This window comes from Dasypus novemcinctus, chromosome 5 (genome assembly GCF_030445035.2).
Source record: "Dasypus novemcinctus isolate mDasNov1 chromosome 5, mDasNov1.1.hap2, whole genome shotgun sequence".
NCBI classification, from domain to species: Eukaryota; Metazoa; Chordata; class Mammalia; order Cingulata; family Dasypodidae; genus Dasypus; species Dasypus novemcinctus.
Genome location: NC_080677.1, coordinates 163580960 through 163602465, shown reverse-complemented (window position 1 = coordinate 163602465; position 21506 = coordinate 163580960). Strand labels below are relative to the sequence as shown.

At 44.5% G+C, this 21506-nt stretch overlaps 1 protein-coding gene across 2 annotated transcripts in view; it reads right to left on the bottom strand.

Moving 5' to 3' along the window:
- Positions 1–21506, bottom strand: part of NEBL (nebulette) — a 157146-nt gene that overhangs the window by 52005 nt on the left and 83635 nt on the right. For both annotated transcript variants that reach the window (XM_071215503.1, XM_012530942.3), the window contains 4 exons: positions 18705–18809; positions 16506–16613; positions 12777–12887; positions 10085–10195 (listed from right to left, as the gene is read on the bottom strand). In XM_071215503.1, coding sequence (XP_071071604.1) covers positions 10085–10195; positions 12777–12887; positions 16506–16613; positions 18705–18809 — 435 coding nt within the window. The remainder of the gene's footprint in view (positions 1–10084; positions 10196–12776; positions 12888–16505; positions 16614–18704; positions 18810–21506) is intronic.

Genomic DNA, 21506 nt, shown 5'->3' with positions numbered 1-21506 from the left:
ATGGCTATGATGATGACATGCAAATGGGGCATGGCTATGACAACAACATGCCGATGGGACATGGCTACAGTGATGACATGCAAATGAGGCCTTTAAACAGAAAGGTAACAGTGCCACCAAAACTGGTCTGGGCTGCATGAAATGTTCACACGGCCGATTCCACGAGGCCCATTTCCCCCATAGGTTCTCCACAGCTATATCTGCACTATTTCCCAACTACACAATTCCAAGGAACAGTGGGAAGTACAAGGGTTCTGTTCTCTACACATTCTCTCTCTTGGCTTCACCCTCACTCCGAGGATGGCCGGGAAACCTTCCCTGCTGAGTGCCCCCCGCACGCCAACCTGGCACATTGATCTAGTACAGAATGCCACCCCCTCCTCCTCCTGAGAAAAACTGCAGAGAACTAGAAGCAGGGATTTGAGAGTTACTGGGGAGCTCGTGACTTGGGAGCTCCAGAAGGCCATGATAGAAAAGAGCTAGTTAACCCAAGAAGTGATTAAAACAAAAGAGGTACAAAGAGAAGAACAAGGGGGGAATTCAAGAAGATGGGGGGGCTAGGAAGAGACCCTAAAACCCATGGAGACACAGACTGGAGCCCCGAGAGGCTGGAGCCTGGTGAGGATCTCACACTGCACGTGCTGGGGACCTCTGGAGGGCTTCAAGTGGAGGGGAGACGCTAATTCTTCTACTCCTCGGTAGAGATACCAGGTGGGCAGCAAGCAGCGAAGCAGAATTTGGTTAGGAAGCTGCTGCAGTGACCCAGTCAGAGATGGTGGCTTGGGTCAGGCAGAGAGAAGATGGACTTGGGTAAACCATTATGGTGCTGGAGTCAGTACAACTTGCTGACAAGTGATTCAAGGTGACTCCTGGGATTTTCTTGGTGCCATTTGCAGAGAAGGGAATGGAGGGGGAAGTGCTTAGGGAAGATTAAAGGGTCGTGGTTTGGACATGTAATACTGAGGTCCTCGTTACACACTTATCACATCCATGTGGTAAGGCCTATGAGACATCAAAAGGTCAAGGGTTCTACAGAAGCATGCCCCAGGTACGCTTTCCCACATATCCCCCCACCACCAATGCCCTGCACCAGTGACCCTCCCCTGCCATATTGGCAAAAGAACATTCCTACCACTGTAGTTTCAGCCACACACCTACAAATGCCTGGAGTTCCCCGTCCCTTCCTCCAGCCCTCTCTCCAGTTCCATGCATAGTCCAACCCTACCCCCAACCCTGCTCACACTCACACTCACACTCCAGCACCACAGACCCCACTTGTATCCCTGCACCACCATCACCCCCTCTGTCAAGCCACCCCCCTTCTGCCTTATCATAGATTCTGCCCATACCGAGCATCGGCTCACCACCCTCTGCTCCCTTCCTGTCTCCTGATAACCCGTCTTTCAGACTCTAGCTCTGAGTCTGTTCAATATCCTCATTCATATCAGTGAGCTCATGCAATAGTTGTCCTTTAGTGACCAGCTTCCTTCACTCAACATAAGGTCTTCAAGATTCACCATGTTATCATGTGTGTCAATACTTCATTCCTTCTTACAGCTGAGTAATGTTCTATCGGATGGATATACCACATATTGCTTAGCCATTCTTCTGTTGATGTGCAGTTGGCTTGCTTCCAACTTTTGGCGATAGTGAATAATGCCACTATGAACACTGGTGTGCAGATATCTGAATGTGTTCATCTTGTCATAGGGTGCTATCTCAGTGGGTAGAGAAACATATAATAAACAAGAAAATTAAACTACACTCCCATCTTGGGGAGTCCTGCTACATTCTCAAATAGAGGGGCAAGAATGTATTGAATACATAGGCAGTGACTGAAAAAAGAAAACAGACCAGTATGTTAAGCTCCTCCAAAATTAATGAGTGTAACTATGAACGCTATTCTTCAAAAATGGAAACTTAGTGGTTGCCATAGGGTCCAAGGGGAGGGGAAGGGAAGAATGGGTGGAACATAGGGCATTTGGAGGGCATCGGAATTGTTCTGCATGATCTTACAATGATGGATGCAGACTATTATACATTTTGTAAGAACCTATAAAATTGTAGGGTGCAAAATGTAAACTATAATGTAAACCACTGAACATGGTTAGTAGCAATGCTTCAATATTTGTTCACCAATTGTAACAAATGTACCATACTCATGCAGGATATTATTGGTAAGGGAGGATGTGAGGGGTATATGGGAATTCCCTATATTTTCTATGTGGCTCTTCTGTAGCCTAAAGCTTCTTAGAAAATAAAGTAGGAAAAAAAACACTGGGGGAACATACAGAAGAAACTGACAATATATGTAAAAGATATCAGATCTTACAGTGATGAAAGGTACAATGCAAAAATATTTTATTTTTAAGTGCTTCACGGACAATTACGGGACATTATAGATCCCCCCAGGGCCCACTGGATGGAACGTGAGAGAGTCTGGGCTATGATGTGGACCATTGACTATGGGGTGCAGTGATGCTCAGAGATGAACTTACCAGGTGCAATGGATGTGTCATGATGATGGGAGAGAGTGTTGCTGTGGGGGGAGTGGGGGGCAGGGGCGGTGGGGTTGAATGGGACCTCATATTTTTCATAATGTAATTTAAAAAAAAATAATAAATAATTAAATAAAATAAAATAAAATAAAAAAATAAATCAAAAAAAATATTTTATTTTTAAATTTAATTTAAAAATTTTTGGGGGGAGGGCTTTGTTTTGGGGGAGATTTTGGATTGCAAAAGGGTTGCAACTATAGCAGAGGAGGATCACTGATGCAGGGTGTCAGTGGTGCAGGGAATATGTGGGGAAGGGTACACCTAGGGCATGCCTCTGTGGAATATGAATGTGTTCTAGTGGTCATGCGCTGTTGTCTTGTGGGTGGAGACCCACATGATAACTGGTAGAATATTGAATTCCCATCCTGGGGAGTCCTGCTACTTTCTCTAACAGAGTGGCAAGAATCCCTAGAGTACACAGAGAGTGCCTAATGAAGGAGGACAGACCAATACACCAGACCCTTCATACTGATGCTTATACTTAGGAAGCTTTCCTTGTGAAACTGAAACTTAGCCTAGTATTATATATTGCCTAAGAGTTACCTCCTGACAGCCTCCTTGTTGCTCAAATGTGGCCTCTCTCTAAGCCAAACTCAGCATTTAAACATACTCCCTTACCCCATATTGTGGAATACAACTCCTGGGGATGTGCCTCCCTGGCACATAGGGACTATTACCCACACCAACTAGTGATGCATTTGGAAAAAACATCTAGACCAAAATGGTGAAATATTAAATACAAATGAGTTTTTACAGCTAAGAGATTTCAAAGTGAGTCAGGAAGTCATTCCAGAGGTTACACTTATGCATGTCTCAGAAGGATCTAACTGATAGCCATACTAAACCATGCCTCAAGCAGGGGTACTCCTGAGGACTCCAGAGACATCTAGACAGTACAGGCAGGGAAGACAACCCCAGGAAATCGGCCCCTGTTGGTGGGCCTTACTTTGGAATATATAACCCATCTCCCCAGTGTATCAGAGTTAGACTCATTTATAATTTTCCCAAACATGGTTCTTCTGTCCCTTTTATTTGAACCTATGATTAGCAGTATACCCATTAAATGTATGTCCCAGAGACTTAAATCTTCTGGCTGTTTAGATGCCGATTGAGCCCTGAATCTCAGCAGAGTAGCAGCCAATACCTACTCTCCAGTTCATCAGACTCACCCAAGACAAGACAAAAAAGGATGATAATGGACAATGCCCATTCCAAAAAACAGAGATGATCTACAACTGCAAGTAGGACAGTTCCATCCCCCTGCCCCATGGGATCTAAACCTCCTCTCAATCAGAAACAGAGTGGGCATCACCATCCCCAAATCCTCTAGATTGAGGAATGAACAAATATGGGGGGGAGGGGGACAGGGGTATACAACTATGGACTAAAGTAGACTTATTATTTAGCAATGGAAGAACTTGTAACAATGATGTAATGACAGTGGCCACCAGAGGTTCTGAGGGGAGGGAGAGGGAAGAATAGGTATGAGGCATTTTGGGGGACTTTGGAATTGTCCTGCATGACACTACAATGTCAGATATAAGCCGTGATACATCTTGTTAAAACCCATAAAACTGTGTGGTGCAAAGTGTAAACCATAATGTAAACTGCAGACCATGGGTAGCAGCAGTGCCTCAGTATGTCTTCATCAATTGTAACAAACATACCATACTAATGAAAGATGTTGTAAATGGTGAAAAGTGTGGAAGGGGGAGAGATTAGGGTATATGGGAATCCCCTATATTTTCGATGTAACATTTATATAATCTAAAGCTTCTTTAAAAATAAAGAAAAAGTTTTAAAAAGGTAAAGGATGGAATATTCACATCTAGGTTACAGAACACAACTTTTCTATATGGAGGAGGCAGAACTACAGGAAGTAATACAGTAAAAGGTCCAAAACAGTAAGTGAAAAAAGTAAGCACAGACCAAAGTGTGTGGCATGATCCCATTTAAGTTTTTTTCAAGTCTATGCATGTACCTGTGTATTTTTATCTGTATATACATGAAAGTAGGTTTAAAAGGTTCGGGGCTTAAAAGAGTGGTGATCTCTCATGAGAACAGCATCAGGGGCAGGTCCTTATTTCCATCTCCAGTTCCTTGGTTTAAGCCAATCACAGCCATTCCACTGCCCTGGCAGCGCCAGCCCCCAGGGGTGTGGGCAGATCCCAGCAGGGCAGGAGCCACCTGGCAGGCAGTCAGCACCCCTTGCCCTCGAGACTTCTTGGCTGGGGAAGAGGCTGAGTCTCCCTTCTGACTGCAGGTACAGAACAGCTCTCAGAGTGGTCTCACTGAAGTCCCCAACTAACCACCCTTGCGATGAGTGCACAGCACCCTTAACAAGCACCCCAACTTTTTCTTCATCTACAGGCATATCTCATTTTACTGTGCTTCACTTTATTGCACTTCACAGACATGGCATTCATTAAAAATGGAAGGTTTATGACAACCCTGCATGGAGCAAGTCTATCAATACCATTTTTCCGAAAGCAAGGGCTCATTTCACACCTCTGTGTCATGTTTTGATCATTCTCACAATATCTCAATTTTTTTTATTATTATTTTATCTGTTATGGTGATCTTGGATGTTACCATTGTAATTGTTTTGGGGCACCATGAACCGTGCCCATATAAACTGGTGAACCTAATCAAGAAGCATTGTGTGTTTTCCAAGTGCTCCACCCATCGGCCGTTTCCCTGCCTCTCCCTCTCCTCAGACCTCCCTATTCCCCAAGACACAACAATATTGCAGTTAGGCCAACTGACGGCCCCACAATGGCCTCTAAGTGTTCAAATGAAAACTTGTTAAATCAAAAGCTGGAAATGATCAAGCTTAGTGAGGAAGGCATGCTGAAAACCAAGGCAGGGGTGGTGGGGGCAAAAGTTAGGCTCCTGCACCAGTGAGCCAAGTTGTGAATGCAAGGAAAAGTTCTCGAGGGAAATTAAGTGCTCCTCCAGTGAACACATGAGTGATAAGAAGTCAAACGGTCTCATGGCTGGTATGGAGAAAGTTTCAGTGGTCCGCATAGAGGATCAAACCAGCCATAACTCTCCCTTAAGCCAAAGCCTAACTCAGAGCAAGGCCCTAACTCTCTTCAATTCCGTGAAGGCTGAGAGGGGTGGGGAAGCTGCAGAAGCAGTTTGAAGCTAGCAGGGGCAGGTTCATGACATTTAAGGACAATAGCTGTCTCTGTAACATAAAAGTACAAGGTGAAGCAGCAAGTGCTGATGTAGAAGCTGCAGCAAGTTATCCAGAAGAGCTAGCTAAGCTAGTTGATGAAGGTGAAACAGCCTCCTCCTGGAAAAAGATGCCATCTAGGACTTCCACAACTAGAGAGGAGAAGTCAATGCCTGGCCTCAAAGCTTCAAAGGGCAGGCTGACTCCTTCATTAGGGGCAGGTGCAGCTGGTGACTTTAAGTTTAAGCCAATGTTCATCTACCATTCTAAAAATCCTAGGGCCCTTAAGAATTATGCTAAATCCACTCTGCCTGTGCTCTATAAATGGAACATCAAAGCCTGGATGGCAGCACATCTGTCTACAACATGGTTTACTGAATATTTTAAGCCCACTGTTGAGACCTACTGCTCAAAAAAATAAAAGATTTCTTTCAAAATATGACTCCTCATTGACAACCTATCTGGTCACCCAAGAGCTCTGAGGAAGATGTACGAGAAATGCTGTTTTCATCCTCTTAACACAACATCCATTCTGCAGCCCATGGACCAAGGAGTCACTTCAACTCTCAAGCCTTATTATTTAAGAAATATATTTTGTAAGACTATAGCTGCTATAGATAGTGATTCCTCTGATGGATCTGGGCAAAGTAAATTGAAAGCCTTCTGGAAAGGATTTGCCATTCCAGACACTATTAAGAACTTTAGTGATTCATGGGAGGAGATAAAATGTCAACATTAACAGGAATTTGGAAGAAGCCGATTCCAAACCTCATGGAAGACTCTGAGGGATTCAAGATTTCAGTGAAGGCAGTAACTGCAGATGTGGTGGAAATAGCAAAAGATCTGGAATTAGAAGTGGAGCTGGAAGATGTGACTGGACTGCTGCAAGCTTATGATCAAACTTGAATGGATAAGGAGTTTCTTCTCATGGATGAGCAAAAAAGTGGTTTCTTGAGGTGGAATCTACTCTTGGTGAAGATGCTGTGACCACTGTTGAAATGATGAGAGGATTTACAATATTACATAAAGTTAGTTGACAAAGCAGTGGCAGGCTTGGTGAGAACTGACTCCAATTTTGAAATAAGCTCTACTGTGGGTAAAATCCTATGAAACAGCATCACATGCTACAGAACAATCTTTCATGAAAGGAATCAATGCAGTCAACTTCACTGTTGCCTTATGTGGCAGTTTGAGATTATTTTATGAATCCCAAAAAGAGAAACATCTATTTGGAAACGAATCTATTCCTCTGAGTGTGATACCCTTTGATTCCATTAAATTCAGCTGAGGGCCCTTTGATTAGATTACCTGTTAAGATTAGAACTTTTTTTTTTTTGAATCACTGATAGTTTATTTTTTTTAATTCATTTTTTAAAAAATATTACATTAAAAAAATATGAAGTCCCATTCAACCCCACCGCCCCCACCCCCCACTCCCCCCACAGCAACATTCTCTCCCATCATCATGACACATCCATTGCATTTGGTAAGTACATCTCTGGGCATCGCTGCACCTCATGGTCAATGGTCCACATCATAGCCCATATTTTGATTTTACTATGTCAGTGGGTGTGACTCAGGTTGAATCTCTGCCCCCTTACTGGGTATGATACAAACAGACAGACACACAGACGGACAAATAGACAGGATGAGAGAGGTCTGCCATTTTTTGATCCTGCCATGTGTCAGAAAGGAGAAGGCTCAAATAGATGAGGCCCCAGGGAGAGAGGAGCCATTTTGTCTGATAGCTCACAGCTGAGATTGGGAAGGGAGCCAAACAGCAGGACTGATAAAGGAGACCCCAAAAGAAACAAGCCCTGTGCCAGGAGAGAGGGGCTACAGGATCACTTAAGCATGAAGAGTCTGGGCCCAAGGAGCCTTCCTGAAGAGGAAGAGGAAGCCCAGAGGGGAAGGCAGAGACCAGCCTGAGGTCGCCCGCCATCTTGCTTCAACACGTGCTAACTGACTTTGGTGAGCGAGCAACCTTGAGCTGGACTTTGTACAGCCTTATAACTGTAAGCTTTTGCCCCAAATAAATATCTTGTATAAAAGCCAAAAGATTTCCAGTAGTTTCTATTGGCAGCCCTTTGGCAGACTAATACGTATTATTTTAAGACATTTCCACAGCAACCCCAACCTTCAGCAAGCACCACCCTGATCTGTCAGCAGCCGTAAACATGGAGGTAAGGCCCTCCGTCAACAAAAAGATTATCACCCGCTGAGAGCTGACCATGGTTGTCATTTTATAGCAATGAAGTATTTTTTAATTAAGGTATGTGCATTGTTGTTTTAGACATAATGCTACTGCACACTTCATAGTGTAAACATAACTTTCATATGCACTGGGAAACTGAAAATTTTGTGACTTGTTCTGTTGCTATATTTGCTTTATTGTGGTGGTCTGGGACCCAACTCTCAATATATCTGAGGTATGCCTATAGGCTTCTTACAAAATCATCTCTTCCCCAAAATTCTCCAAACCAGTGACCCTTTTATATTCTCTATATCTATGGGGTCCAAGAGGTATGGAACCAGACCTGGGGTATTTCCTTTGAAAAATGTGCATACGGCTTGGCTCCTACAATGTTGGTATCTGCTATTTGCCTTATCTTAGCATCTGTCCCAAAACATCTAAATTAACATCCTGTTATTTCATATATCACATGAAAAGGAAAAAAGCTAGCAGATGAAAGAACATGGTCGTTTGGGGCATAAAATACCTCGACCCACAACCCTGAAACTTCTGTAGAAACTTCAGGCATAGTGACCGAGTCAACAGAGGGCCTTGAGGACTTGCAGCCAAATCCCACGCATGCAACTACTGTTACTCTGTTAGAGTCTCAGCAGGTGAAAGGTGGAAACCAACAGCAGTTACCCAAAGAACCGACAGTGTGGAAACACTTACCATAGCCTAGATTAACATGAACTTTGTCCTACAAGGTGATAAGGTAAGAAAACGTGTGTGCATGTGTATTCTATTAAAATGCCCTATCCCAACTTTCCTTCAATGTACTGAAAGGATGTGAGCAAAGCAAAAACTATAAATTTTCAAATAAGTGTGATGATTTGGATCCTCCATGGGGCCTCCATTCTGGACTGCTAAACTAGCCACAGAGCTTTCAGAAATTCCACGTGCCAATCAAGCTGTTAATATGATTTGTTAAGCTCCAAAAGATGAGTTTCAAGGTCTGCACCTCTCTCCGCTAACCACACTCGCCGTCTCTGAAGCTTTATTGGCACGCTGTATTTCAAGAGGGTCAGTGCCAAATGCATTCCCTTCCCTTTCGTTTAGGACTCCAGGTCTTTCTTGTTAACTGCTCAGGAAGCTATCAAGAGTGCCCACGAGACCACACTAGGCCAATGGGAATTTACACTGTACAGCCCTGGCCTCAAGGGTTCACGTGTGGCACAGGATAGAGGGTGGCCATGGAGATGCAATCCCAGGACTTGACTTGGAATTATAGGAAAACAGAAGCTCACTTCCCCCAGGACAGCTGGCTGCAGAACTCAGTTCTCCCGTGGTCAGCAGGGGCCACCCCTGGAGAAACCCTCCAACGAGCAAAGGCAATAGAGAAGATAACAGAAGTGAGGGGTGGAACGGACAGAGAGAGACGATGTCATCATCTGAAATCCAACCTGAAGGAAGCTTGACCTTGGGACTTGCCTAGTCCATAAGCCAATACATTTCCTTTGTTGTGGAAGCTAGTTGGAGGTGGGGTTCTATTATCTGCCATCTCACCATCATCACCATCACAGCCTGTTAATGTATAGGGATAAATCTTCAATTCAGCAAGATTCCCCTCAAAGCACAGTGTCATTATTTGATAACAAAGTGATGACAGAGCACAAGGATTCAAGGACAGAAAGCACTTCAGAGAAGCCATTCCATGCCAGCTTAAAGTTCACATCAAGTAAGCAGCACTTTCGTTATAAAAAGGTTTAATGAGGCTCATTTGGCAGCCTGGCAAGGCCTGGGAGAGCCAGGTGGGTTGTAGCCAGCTTTTCATTCGCAGGTACTGGCAGGTCACTGGCAGGTCACGATGCCACTCCTTTCAATCTCCTGCCTTTTACTTGCTTAAAAGTTTAAATTAAATCTCATAAAGTTATTTTGGTTTTGGTACTGCCTATCAAAATGTCAATTATTTTACTATATAGATTTTCTCTAAAATAGGGAAATAGATATTTTTCTCATACTATGAGGGGACAGTGAGCACCATTTTTAAAATTCCTGATTGGGAAAAGACTACAAGGACATAGCTTCTTAAAATCACCCACACATCAAAGCTGTGGAATGGAAGAAATGAGCTGAGAGGTCACACATTCTAAATCAACCAGTAAATATACTCACCTCACTAGCCATTTCAGATGCTCGCTTTGCTCTCTGTATATCAAGAACTTCTGAATTAAGTTCCATTCCTTTCCCTTTTATTTCATTTTCCAAATCTTTTTTATATTCCTTCTACAAGACAAGAATATTACAGTTCAAAATTTACTACTCATGTAGTGTTTTACATGTTTTCTCGAACTTTTCTAGGAAGGAATGAACTCAACTGCCGAGCATTCACTCTTTAATTTCTCTGGAGACTTCAGTTTTTCTGCTAATCATAAACTGGGTTTTTTTCCTTTCATCCTTTCTCCCAAGGTTTTGGTACCATACTGGATTTAAAAATAAATATATGTCTTCCCTTTAAATGGTGACGAAGATCTTTGTTATACACGCTTATTAGTTTATCATTGAAAACTGTCTATAAAATATAAATCACCAAAAGAGCACAGCTGAAAAAGAATGGAAAATTACAAAACCAAAAGGATTGCTGTGGCCATAGGCAGGGGCCTATTTTATTCAAAGACTTGTATGTAAAACCAAGTAACGTCCTACAGATTGGTAATATATAGTTTGAACTTCACCTCTTTTCATACTGTGTTTTAAGTAGATCCCAAATGTTCTCCACTGACCCTTAGGTAGAACCGATTGTTTTGCTAATGGATGGCTTGTTTTCTTACCAGCTGCATTATGAAAACGATCTATGTCTTATTTCTAATCTACTAAATTGCAGTCAGACTAACTTTCCAGATGAAAGATGAAAGTTCCTTTAATGCCAAGAAATCAGGTCTCAGTTAATTCTAGGGTTCATTTCGTGCTATCTGCTCTTCAGCCAGCTTAACTGCATTAGCTGTTGCCCTGATTAACTACAGCCTCCTGGGCATTGTCCTGACCGGCATGTAATTTTGGAAAGGGCTCTGGAGTCCAAGGACATGTGAAGGTCAGAGCCCTTTCACTTACTCTGTCACATGACTTCTGGGCAGGACTTTAAGGAAGCCTTGATTTCACCCAGGCAAAATACAAATAAAAATGCTGCTCGACCAATGTCAAAGGGCAACTGAGGGAATCAAATGAAATGAAGTCTAAAACAATACTGTGACCACGAACTGGCAATGCAAAGTGAAAACCAAAGAGAAGAACACACAGTCAGTAGGGAAAAAAAAACAAAAAAGTCAATGGAAAGCTAAATGCTTACACTTAGGAAAGGAAGTTAAAACTTCCTTAGTCACTAAGAATCCCTTTTTAAAATTAGGCCTCCATAAAACTTAATTAAAAGTTTTTGAATCCTAGTCTTCTGGGCTTAAGTCTAAAATAAGACTTGCTCAAAAATCAGGAATAAAAGAAAGAGGCGATGGAATGTATACTGAAGTCATTTATGGACCTAAAACTAGATCTCACATTGTCACCTGTATGTAAATGATGAAAAGACTTCCCTTTTAAAAATTCACAAGTGAGTGCATGTTTTTAAAGAGAAGATGGGAAGAGTAGGAAGTCAGTGATGGTGATGTCTGTTTACTGCCTCCAGGCCAAGTCAAGCGGAACAAAGAATTCTCATCACCAAACTTATTACCAGTAGGAAAAAACTGTTCCAGTTGGACCTGAGCCCAAGGGTCCCCGAGGGGGGGTGGGGGTGTGTGTGTGGATGATCTCCTGCCTCCTGCCCATCCCAGTCCTCCTCAGTCTCAACACTCAAAAACGTTACAGGAACCGGAAGTGAGAAAAGACATTGTGGCAAGAGGATCCTTTCAGGCTAACAGACCCCACAGTGTCCCACGAGTTCTGAGAGTCGAATGGCAAAGGCCAGCTGGCATTTGCTTATTGAGGAAGTACACGGTGCTGGGCCTCCGGAGGTCCTTAGCTCTACTTTATTTCACAGGTCCACGACTTTTCTGTAAGGAGTTTCTCCAGTTCAAAAAGTCAGGATGAAATCAAGCGCCCTAACACACTCCTTAATTTAAAGATCCACGCAGAGTTGGAAGAGAGCCGGGCTACTTTTCAGCCATTAAAAGAAAACTTTTAAATGATGGACCTCGAGCAGGAAAATTTTAATTGGTAGATTCAAGAACCTTAATAGTCAACATATTTAATATAACTGTGGGCCAAAATGCGCTGTCAAGTGGGGGGGGGGTCCTGCTGAGAATGAATTACAATGTTAAACGTGTTCTTCTGTCCTATAAGCTAAGTATAACACTATTTTACTTATTTAGAAGCAAACTGTTTATAAACAAGGAATCACTGAGACCTTCACATGTCGGCACCTCATTTCTGACAAGAAATGTTGTGATAAAGCTTCAGAGACACTTCATAAGAAACTAGTCCTAATATGCATTTTTTAAATACCTAAACTTGAACGAATCCTACTTGCCCCACGCATATTCAAACTATTTTTTAAATAATTGTTGTAAGGCAATAATTGTTGTAAGGCTATAAAACTATTTATAAAGCTTCTGAGCACAATCAAAACACTAAATCAGACTATGCATTTTTCCAAAAATCTGAGTAATTTCTTCCCCAACTTCAAACGAAAACTCAACTACACTTTCCTGTTTCTAATGACAATGTAAAATTTTATTACTAAACCTCAAAGTGAGGGAAAGTGTAAAATGGTTCCCATCACAAACACTGCATTAGTAGTGAATTATTAAGAATAATTCTTTTCTGGGTCATTTCTTGAGTTTTCTTTTGCAATATTAAATAATAAACAGATGGACCTTACCTCATTCAAAAGACTGGTGATGTACTTTGCATGTAAAAATTCTGGAGTCTTGTCTAAATCCAGTGATGGCCTTCCTTTAATCTCCTTCTCAAAATCCTCTCTGTAAACTTTCTGCCAAATAAAACAACACAGTAACTTTACATTTAGGAACTATTAATGTCTACTGAAAAGATATTACAGCAAGAGTTCCCGGAACAAAACTGATGCTTCCTTCTATGATTCTACCACCCCAGAGGCCTCTCCACTACAGGAACGTAATTCTAAGTTTATTGTAAATTTTAGAATTCTAGCAAACACAGAATCCTCCAGCTCCCCCTCCGCCTGGCATCCCACTGGGTCTGGGATTTCTGAACGTCAGGGCTCTCTGGAGCAGAACCCGTCAATGCACCCGCCGACGCCAGCGCCGCATCATTCGGTCAGAAGGGCGTGGGTCTGTCCGCGGGGGACCCCGCGAGGCTGGCTGCCCGGCGCGCTGAGGTGGCCTGGGCCCCACGTCCCCGCCGCCCCTTCTCCGTCAGTCTCGCGTGAATTCAGGAAAGACCACGTCTGAGCACACTGGGGGTCGGGGGCTAGAGGCTGTCCTTCAACGGTTCTGGCTGTGACAACGTGTGTGGCCTGCCATCCGTGGGGCGGGGTGTGACCCGGGGCACGGTGAGGAGAGCCTGACGTGGGCCCGACACGTGGCCTTCAGGCCCGGTTCATACCAGGAATGAAGGGAGGACTCGGGGGCTACAGGGCCGACCCCACCACTCCCACCCCCTGGAGCCCACAGCTCGGAACCACCGGAGTGAGAATCACCAGCGGCGCAAGCTCTACGACCGCAAGGCGGAAAACACTGAGCCATGTGGAGTGTTTCCCCAGCAGGGCCCAAAGTTCACCTGCCAAATAGTTCATCAAATTGCATTACAAATGTAAAAACAAATTCCACGTGCGATTGCTGTGAACACAAAATCAGAAGCTGTTTTTAGGTACTCTGTGTGCTTATTTCAGAGATGGGACCCTGTGTAAACGAGGCCTCTCCACGCCTGAGCCCAGGAGAGCACGGGGCCCCTCAGCACGTGGACACACGGAGGCGCACCCAACGTGCACACGGCCGAGGAAGGGCCAGCGGGTGCTGGGAGAGCCTGAATCCAGCAGAACTAGCAAGGAAATGTACCCGAACACTCTGAATTAGAAGAACTATAAAAGCACCAAGGACATAGATCTATGGGAAACTAAGCTAGATAACACGGTGATGAGGCAGAACCAAGGTTCGCCCAGGCCAAATGTGTCTCAATAATGTTTCCCTTCAGATTTTTCATTGTAAAAAGCCTTATCCTGTGGGGGGAAAAAAAGATTATCTTCCCAAAGCAAGTCATTAAGGAAGGTTGCTTATGGACTAGAACTGACCAGTATGTAAATAGAAAAAAAATTAAAATCTTAGGTCTGTTCTTGATTAGAAGAGCTATATTTGTGAAACAGAAGACAAAACTTTTCGAAGCAAGACCAAAAGATTTCTTCTAAAACACACACTGATTAAACTTACCTCTGGCATTAGAAGAAAGCGAGATAAGCATAATTACAGGCAGTTACCAAAAACAGTAGCGGCTCTGTAGGAGCTCCCAAACCCTGCACTGCCCACCTCCTTGGGGAGCTCAGAGTCCAGCCACCTCGACGAGGAAGAGCTCGTCCAAGACGGCGATGCTCTCGTGGACTTCACTGTGCTCTACTTAGACATCTTCCACACCGAACTTCCTCTGGCTAAAATATCTAGATATATTCTTTTTCTGGCATTTAGATTATAAACTGGGTCCAAAGATTCTTTCTGTTGGGATAGACCTCTCTCCGCAAGTCCTGCTGTGAAGAAACTTAATTTCTGAGCCTAAGAAACCAACAGCCAATGGCAAGAATTAAAATTAAAACACTCCTCATCCTTTGCAAAGCAAAAGTCAGAATCGCAAGCCTTGAAAGCCAATGTCAACAGCAGGCACCCAGAGCCCCCAATTTAAATGAATTCCCAGCATCCGACAAACATCCAGCCACAGCACGAGCAGTTCAGCTGTCTACACGTACTGGACAAACAGCCAACCAAAAGCACTGGTTTGTTCTTTGACCCTCTTTCCCAATGCGCTGTGTAGACGCAGGGGTGAAAGTGGGGGCAGGTCCCACTGGACTCGAGACACACGGGGAACAGCCCCTCAGACCCGGCGGAAGCCAGAGCGCGTTCTCGGCGCCTTCCAGGTGAGCGAAACTCGGGTCGGAGAATCTTTCTTCTTTTGAGACTGACAATGGGGAAAAAAATCAACTGAAGGGTCCATGAAAATAAAGGCCCCTTGGTCTACTCTGCCTGCCTTCGACTCTAAGAAACAGGCAGGTGTGATTTCTATGGCGTGTAGTTCGGGGAATCTTGCGGTGCTTGGAGCACCCGCCTCAGCTGCTCCTGGGGTGGCTCCCACCAAGCCCACTGAGCACCCCCGGGAAGGAGCCCGAGGAGGCGTGCTCCAGACACGCTTCCGAGGGACGCACCCACAGAGTTTGGTGCTGGTGCCACGGGGACCAAGGCGCTCAGAAGAGACAGAAGGGGAGGGAGGGGACGACCGCCTCTGGGAATCAGGCGAGGAGGGCAGAGCAGGAGGAGCTGCAGCCTGAGCTGAGAGGACACAGGGAAGAACAGACCCCATGAGACCCAGAGCAGGAGGCACGCGGCTGCCGAGCCGGACCCAGCACCTTCCCTCGCCAGCCACGCAGCTCGACTCTGCCTTATCCCCTGTGCCCACCGCGGGGGCCATCAGATCCCACTTCCCAGCAGACTGGAATCCTGGGTGAAGGGGAAAGCACGGGTCAGGCAGAAGGGATTGGGGGGAAGGGGGTTGCAACCCACAGACCGCTCCGCAGGAGAGGAGGGGAAGGTGGGTGAAAAGGGAGAGCGTGCTGAGAGACAAGGGCTTAACATCCAGATCGTGAAGCACAAGCGAGTCTAACTCAGAACGCTGAATCCGAGCACACATGGCAGAGAAGCTCCAGGCATTGCTAGGGAGAACTCAATAAAGTAGGATACCAAGAACCAAAGGATTGGAAGGATGAAAGGGCGCCTGGAGGGGTATACTGTTACTGAAGGTCAGGGAGAGGGGGGTCAGGTCAACAGAGAAGAAGGTGGACGAGGGCTTGGGGAAGACAGAGCAAGCCCAAAGGCTGGTGTCCCCTCCTCATGTGTTTTTGGAAGGCAAAGTGATTTCTCATCTGTGTCTTCAGTGGAAATTTACTTAACATCTTTATTCAGTCTTTCAGAGAACTCACAGTAAATGCTCGTGGGCTGATGTCAGTGACAACCATCACATTGTCCCTAGAAAGCAGGGGACGTTTGTCGGAGAGCAGGCTCCAGGCCAGACCAGATCCCCATGACAACTGAACACCACGAAGAGGATGTAAAAGATATGTACAATGCTTTATATAGTGTTCTCCAAATGCAAGAAAGGCAGTTTTTGGTTTTTATGTCAGTTTTACATCCACACAAGCCGAAGGCATCAACTGTATAATCCTAGAGGATGGGAGCAGAAAGGGGCCTTACGAGCTCATCTTGCCTGGCATCATATTTGCCAAATGAGAAAAACTCAGGGACAGAAACACCCAGTGACCCACACAAGACGGCAGAAGCCATGCTGGATCTAAAGTCCAGGTCCTCTGCACTTTCTTCTATGTCACTGAACCTTCTAAATCACTTTATTGATCCCTTTTAAACAAGTGACCCACCTCACTTTGCATCTTTTGGGCCTCCTTGGAAGCTTGATAGGATGGTGTCTCAACAAATTCAAGCATTGACTTTCCCTTATTTTTCTCATATTCTTCTTTGTATTTAACCTTTATCAAAAAAAATTACAAAAATATATGAAACTCAAAAGTCCTTATATAAACAAAGCAAAATAAATATATATCCAAAATTAGGCATCCTATTGCTCAAAACCAAATTATTCTGACCATTTAGGTTGGTCACTGGGTTCCCAGTAGTTAATGACATACAAGGGAAAAACAGACAGGTAATATGTAAAATTTTCTGAGGTGCTAAAAATAATTTAGAACTACTAAAACAACGTACTTCTCAGCCTTGTATAAAAGGAGAGGGGAGGGGAGGGGGGAGGGAGAAAGAAATCACTGTGATAGTTTTGAATGTCTGTTAGTAAATCATGAGCAAAACAGAAAACATAAGGGTGATTCTCTATCAGATAAGGGAGAACAATGTTTTCTGGGACTGCTAAATTTTCCATATATTCTGAATAAACACAGAGCTCCTATGTGATTTCTTTCAGTTCCACTATGCATTGTCTAATAATATATCATGAAGTATTGATTTTAAGTACAACTAATCCTCATATCAGCTTATAAAATGATTTTTATTTCCTATCTACGAATAACAAAAAATGAAAGTATGTGTAAGCTGTCAGAGTGGTTGGCTTTTTTGGCAATATGCCTTTTTAAATTAAATTCACAGAAAAGTTTTGATCATGATTCACTTCATTCAGAAAATGCCTTTTCATTAAAATTCCTAAATTTGAAAATAACTATTTTCCAAATTACTTAATCCATTGTATGTTAACAATAATTTTTATGGTAGTTCAATCCAAAACAAATTTTTCAATTCTTAGAACCTTGTGGTGATGGAACTATAACAAATTTTAAAATTCCTATTTATAGACATTTTTTTGTTGCAGAGTATGGTTGAGTGATGAATGAAAAGATTTGAAGTATAATAATGTAACCAATTATATTAAGATAAAAATCTGTGAGAAAAGTATAATGAAAATATGAGTTCAAAAAGAAAAAAATATAGATGTAAATTCCAAATGTTAAAGGATAGCTGATTTGTACATCTTAAAATAAATCAATGTGGGTATCAAATCATTGTGGAACTTAGATTCCACAAGATACATTTAAAAGAATGATATAGGAAAGTGGATTTGGCTCAACTGATAGAGCATCTGCCTAGCATATGGGAGGTCCAGGGTTCAAACCCAGGGCCTCCTGACCCATGTGGTGAGCTGGCCCATGTGCAGCGCTGATGTGTGCAAGGAGTACTGTGCAATGCAGGGGTGTCCCCCGCATAGGGGAGCCCCATGTGCAAGGAGTGTGCCCTGTAAGAAGAGCTGCCCTCCACACAAAAAGTGCAGCCTGCCCAGGAGTGGCACCGCACACACAGAGAGCTGACGCAGCAAGATGATGCAACAAAAGAGACACAGATTCCCAGTGCCAATGACAAGAATGCAAGCGGACACAGAAGAACACACAGTGAATGGACACAGAGAGCAGACAACTGGGGGGCAGGGGTGGGGAAGGGGAGAGAAATAAATAAAAAGTAAAATATAATCTTTAAAAAAAAGAGTGATATGAAATGTTGCCTTAGCAAAAGCTAAGAAATGTCATCCTTTGCAACTATTTAAACTCAGGATTTTAAAAATTAGGAATCAACTCTAAAGTGTTGGAGGAGAATATAATTTTTTAACATCCTTTCAGTAGGTACATAGAACTTTAGAGTTGGAAAGGACAATAATCTAGAACCACTGATATGATTATTTTCCCTTTTAAATAACATGTAAAATTAAATGAGAATTTGTAATAAATCCTCACACCTGAAAAATCAATTTTGCAGCTCAAAATGACAAAAGAGTACAATAAAGAATTTCCACTTGTCTGAGATTTGAAATTATTTTATTAATTCTTATACTGGAAGCTGCTGACCCTGCCAGGTAACTGCTAGCTTATGAAAGTCCAATAAATACAGAAAAAAGTGTTGGAGGCCTGCTGAGGCCAGGCTACCTTCCCAGACCCGACCCTGTCCAGCACCCACCTGCTCTGGGTTCCAGAGTGTGACGCACTGGGGGGGGTGGAGGTGCCTTACCTGGTGCACTTGAGGGGGGGGTGCCTTACCTGGTGCACTGGGGGCTGGGGGTGCCTTACCTGACTCAGGAGCACAGCGTTGCCTCTGTGGTGCAGGTGTTCTGTGGCATCCATGTCAAAATGATACATTCCTTTGCTTTCCTCGAAATCCTTTTTATATTCTCGCTAAAATAGAGAACACAAAAATAAACCTAGAATAAAATAAACTAACTGATGGAGCAATACTTAGGCACGCAGGCTGAAAAATACAAGCAACAGGGGCCACCACGCTGTTACTAGGAAGCTAAGCTGGCCGCGGGTGCAACTGCGAGATTAAAGGGGCGGGGCGGCCACCAAGGGCCCGGCCACGTGCACCGGCGGTGCTCGAGGCGGCGGGCGCCGATTAGAGCAGCGGCCTCCAGGAGCTCCAGCAGCGGGGCAGCCGAGGGAGAAGGGGCGAAAGCGCCCTGCAGACGGGCAAGGGGGCGAAACAGAGGCAACTTGCCACGCCCAGCCCAGAGCAGGAGGAGCAGGACACAGGAGGGCGGAGAGAGGCAGGAGAGACGGGGCAGGGCAGGGAAGGGCTTACACAGAGGCTCCGCCAAGAGGAGGCCGGGGTCACGCAGAAGAGAGAAGGGTCAAGGCAATTCCGCTAATCCTCCTGGGAGGGGAGGAGGGCCTGAGAGAGACGCTGAGGCACCCGACCGGCTGTTGAATTTTTATGGTGGAGAAGTGGGATTAAGGCTGCCATCCAGACAGACAGACAGAAAGGAGCGAGGAGCAGGCCAGCAGGAGCCATAAGATGAACGTGGCTCTGCTTGCTCCACCCCTGAGGGTCAGACACTTGGAGGTAAAGGGCAACTCTCAATGCAAAGCTCCAGAGCCGGAGGAAGCTAACGTGGTGGCGCAGAGGCACGGAGGGCTTTGGTCCAGCACGAGGGAGCAGGTGCAGCTGCCTGCGGTGGAGGTGGCTCTCTCCACCAGGGCCTCCGCGTGCTCCCGGGCTCAGGCTGGACTGGGCAAGGCCGGCCATCCCGGAGCCACGCACGTGCACGAAGCCACCGTCCCCACGGTGCTGCCAGCTGTGAGGGAGCTGGGACAGGTGCCCCCCAAAACCCTACCTGAATAAGGCCACAGGGGCCCCTCCACGGGGCACCTTGACTAAAGAGATCAAGTCCCAACCTCGGGCACCTCCACTGATTAAAAAGCATCATCATCATCTTGAAAGACAACCACAGACCGAGAGACTGTATAACATGATTAAAAGTTATTTACTTCACATTTGCAAAAGAATCACAAATGGAATGTGAACTAGAACATATTCTGTCGCCAAGTTAAAACTGAGAATAAGCTAGCCCAGAATATTATGTCTGGAGTAACGGATATGTACTGAGAAATGGGACACAAATATTGTCCCTGGCTCAATTATCTATTTTAGCTGTAAAGAATTTCAGAAACTCCTATTGAACAAAAAGACCTATCTGAAGTAAGACCTACAAAAGAAGAGTCCAGACCTACTTTTCCTGATCTGACAGTGTCTGCTTCCCCCTAGTGGAGGGATGTGGAGTAACGTATATTAATTAAAATTTGTAAAGTTATAAAAGTTTTTCAGGCAAAAAATGTCTCCTCAAAGATTTAATTAATTGTGTCCATACAGACTCATAAGGGGGAATTTCACTCCACACATTACATGTTAAAAAGCGTTATAATTTGAACCAAACACCTTGAGAGGTCTTTGTTCAGCCAGATCTAATGAACTGACATTTAATTTTGGTAGACTGTTTATTGAGCATTCTCCCACACAATATTTTAATAAATTGAGTTGTTTTTATAGGTCAACAAAATTCCCATATTTTACATTAAGAATTTTTAAAAGGTGATTCTAATATACAAGAGAGTTGAGCCAATGTATTATTACACACCATTTATAAGGAGATATTTCACAGTAATGCATTTTTATGTCTTCAACTTTCTATCCCATCACTTTTATATGGGAAAATAATGTGTCATCTAAGAAAAGCAGTGCCTGAAAGATTGAAACTTTATAAGTGAAGTATAAAATATGTGTAATTTATGACTTTGTTTTCTCTCTGTTGAAGGTATGATTGAGAAAATTTGTATTAAACTGATTTTTTCCCATTATTTCAAAAAATAAAATTAAAAAACAGGTCATCATTCTTGAAAAGAAATATCACCTACGAATGTCAGGCATACTTCCAGCTATCAAGCTTTTACATTACCTGCAGGTTTCGCTGGCATATTTATTCATGAAATCCTCTATCACTAGGAAATTTAACCCAAGTATGGGTGGGAAACAGTTACGGGCCAATGTCAAGTCAATGATCAAAACCGGACACCAAAGACCAAGCATGAAGAAAGCCGAGGGCTCAGAGAACAGGATTCTGCTGACCGTTAGACGCACACCTGAGCCAAGGAGGACCACGCGCTGCGGGAGCAGGATGCTGAGGAATGAGGCGGCGTGGGGAGGGCGGGGCGGAGCCGCCATGGCAGGACGGCGCGTCCCGAGTTTCCAGGGCAGAGAGCATTTCCGGGCTGGCGCGGACATGCCGACCTCCCGCCCCGCTCCCCGGCCTGGAAGGAACGACGAGCTGCCCGTCAGCCGAGGACCGGGCACCGGGCACCAGTGAAGGGGCAGGCTCCATGGCCAGAAACCACCGCCCTTCAGGGCACGTGTCAAGAAGGACGGCGCGGAGGGGCTGGAGAAGGAGGGCTGCGAAGACGGGCCGACGTCTCACATGCAAAGCCACACGTCGTGCCTGAGAAGTGTGGGAGCGGGCCTTGGTGACAGGGTTTGATCTGCCTCCTGTCTTTGAAGGCAGGCACCTCCTTGCTCAGCAGGTGTTTCCCCACCGGACCTGTGTC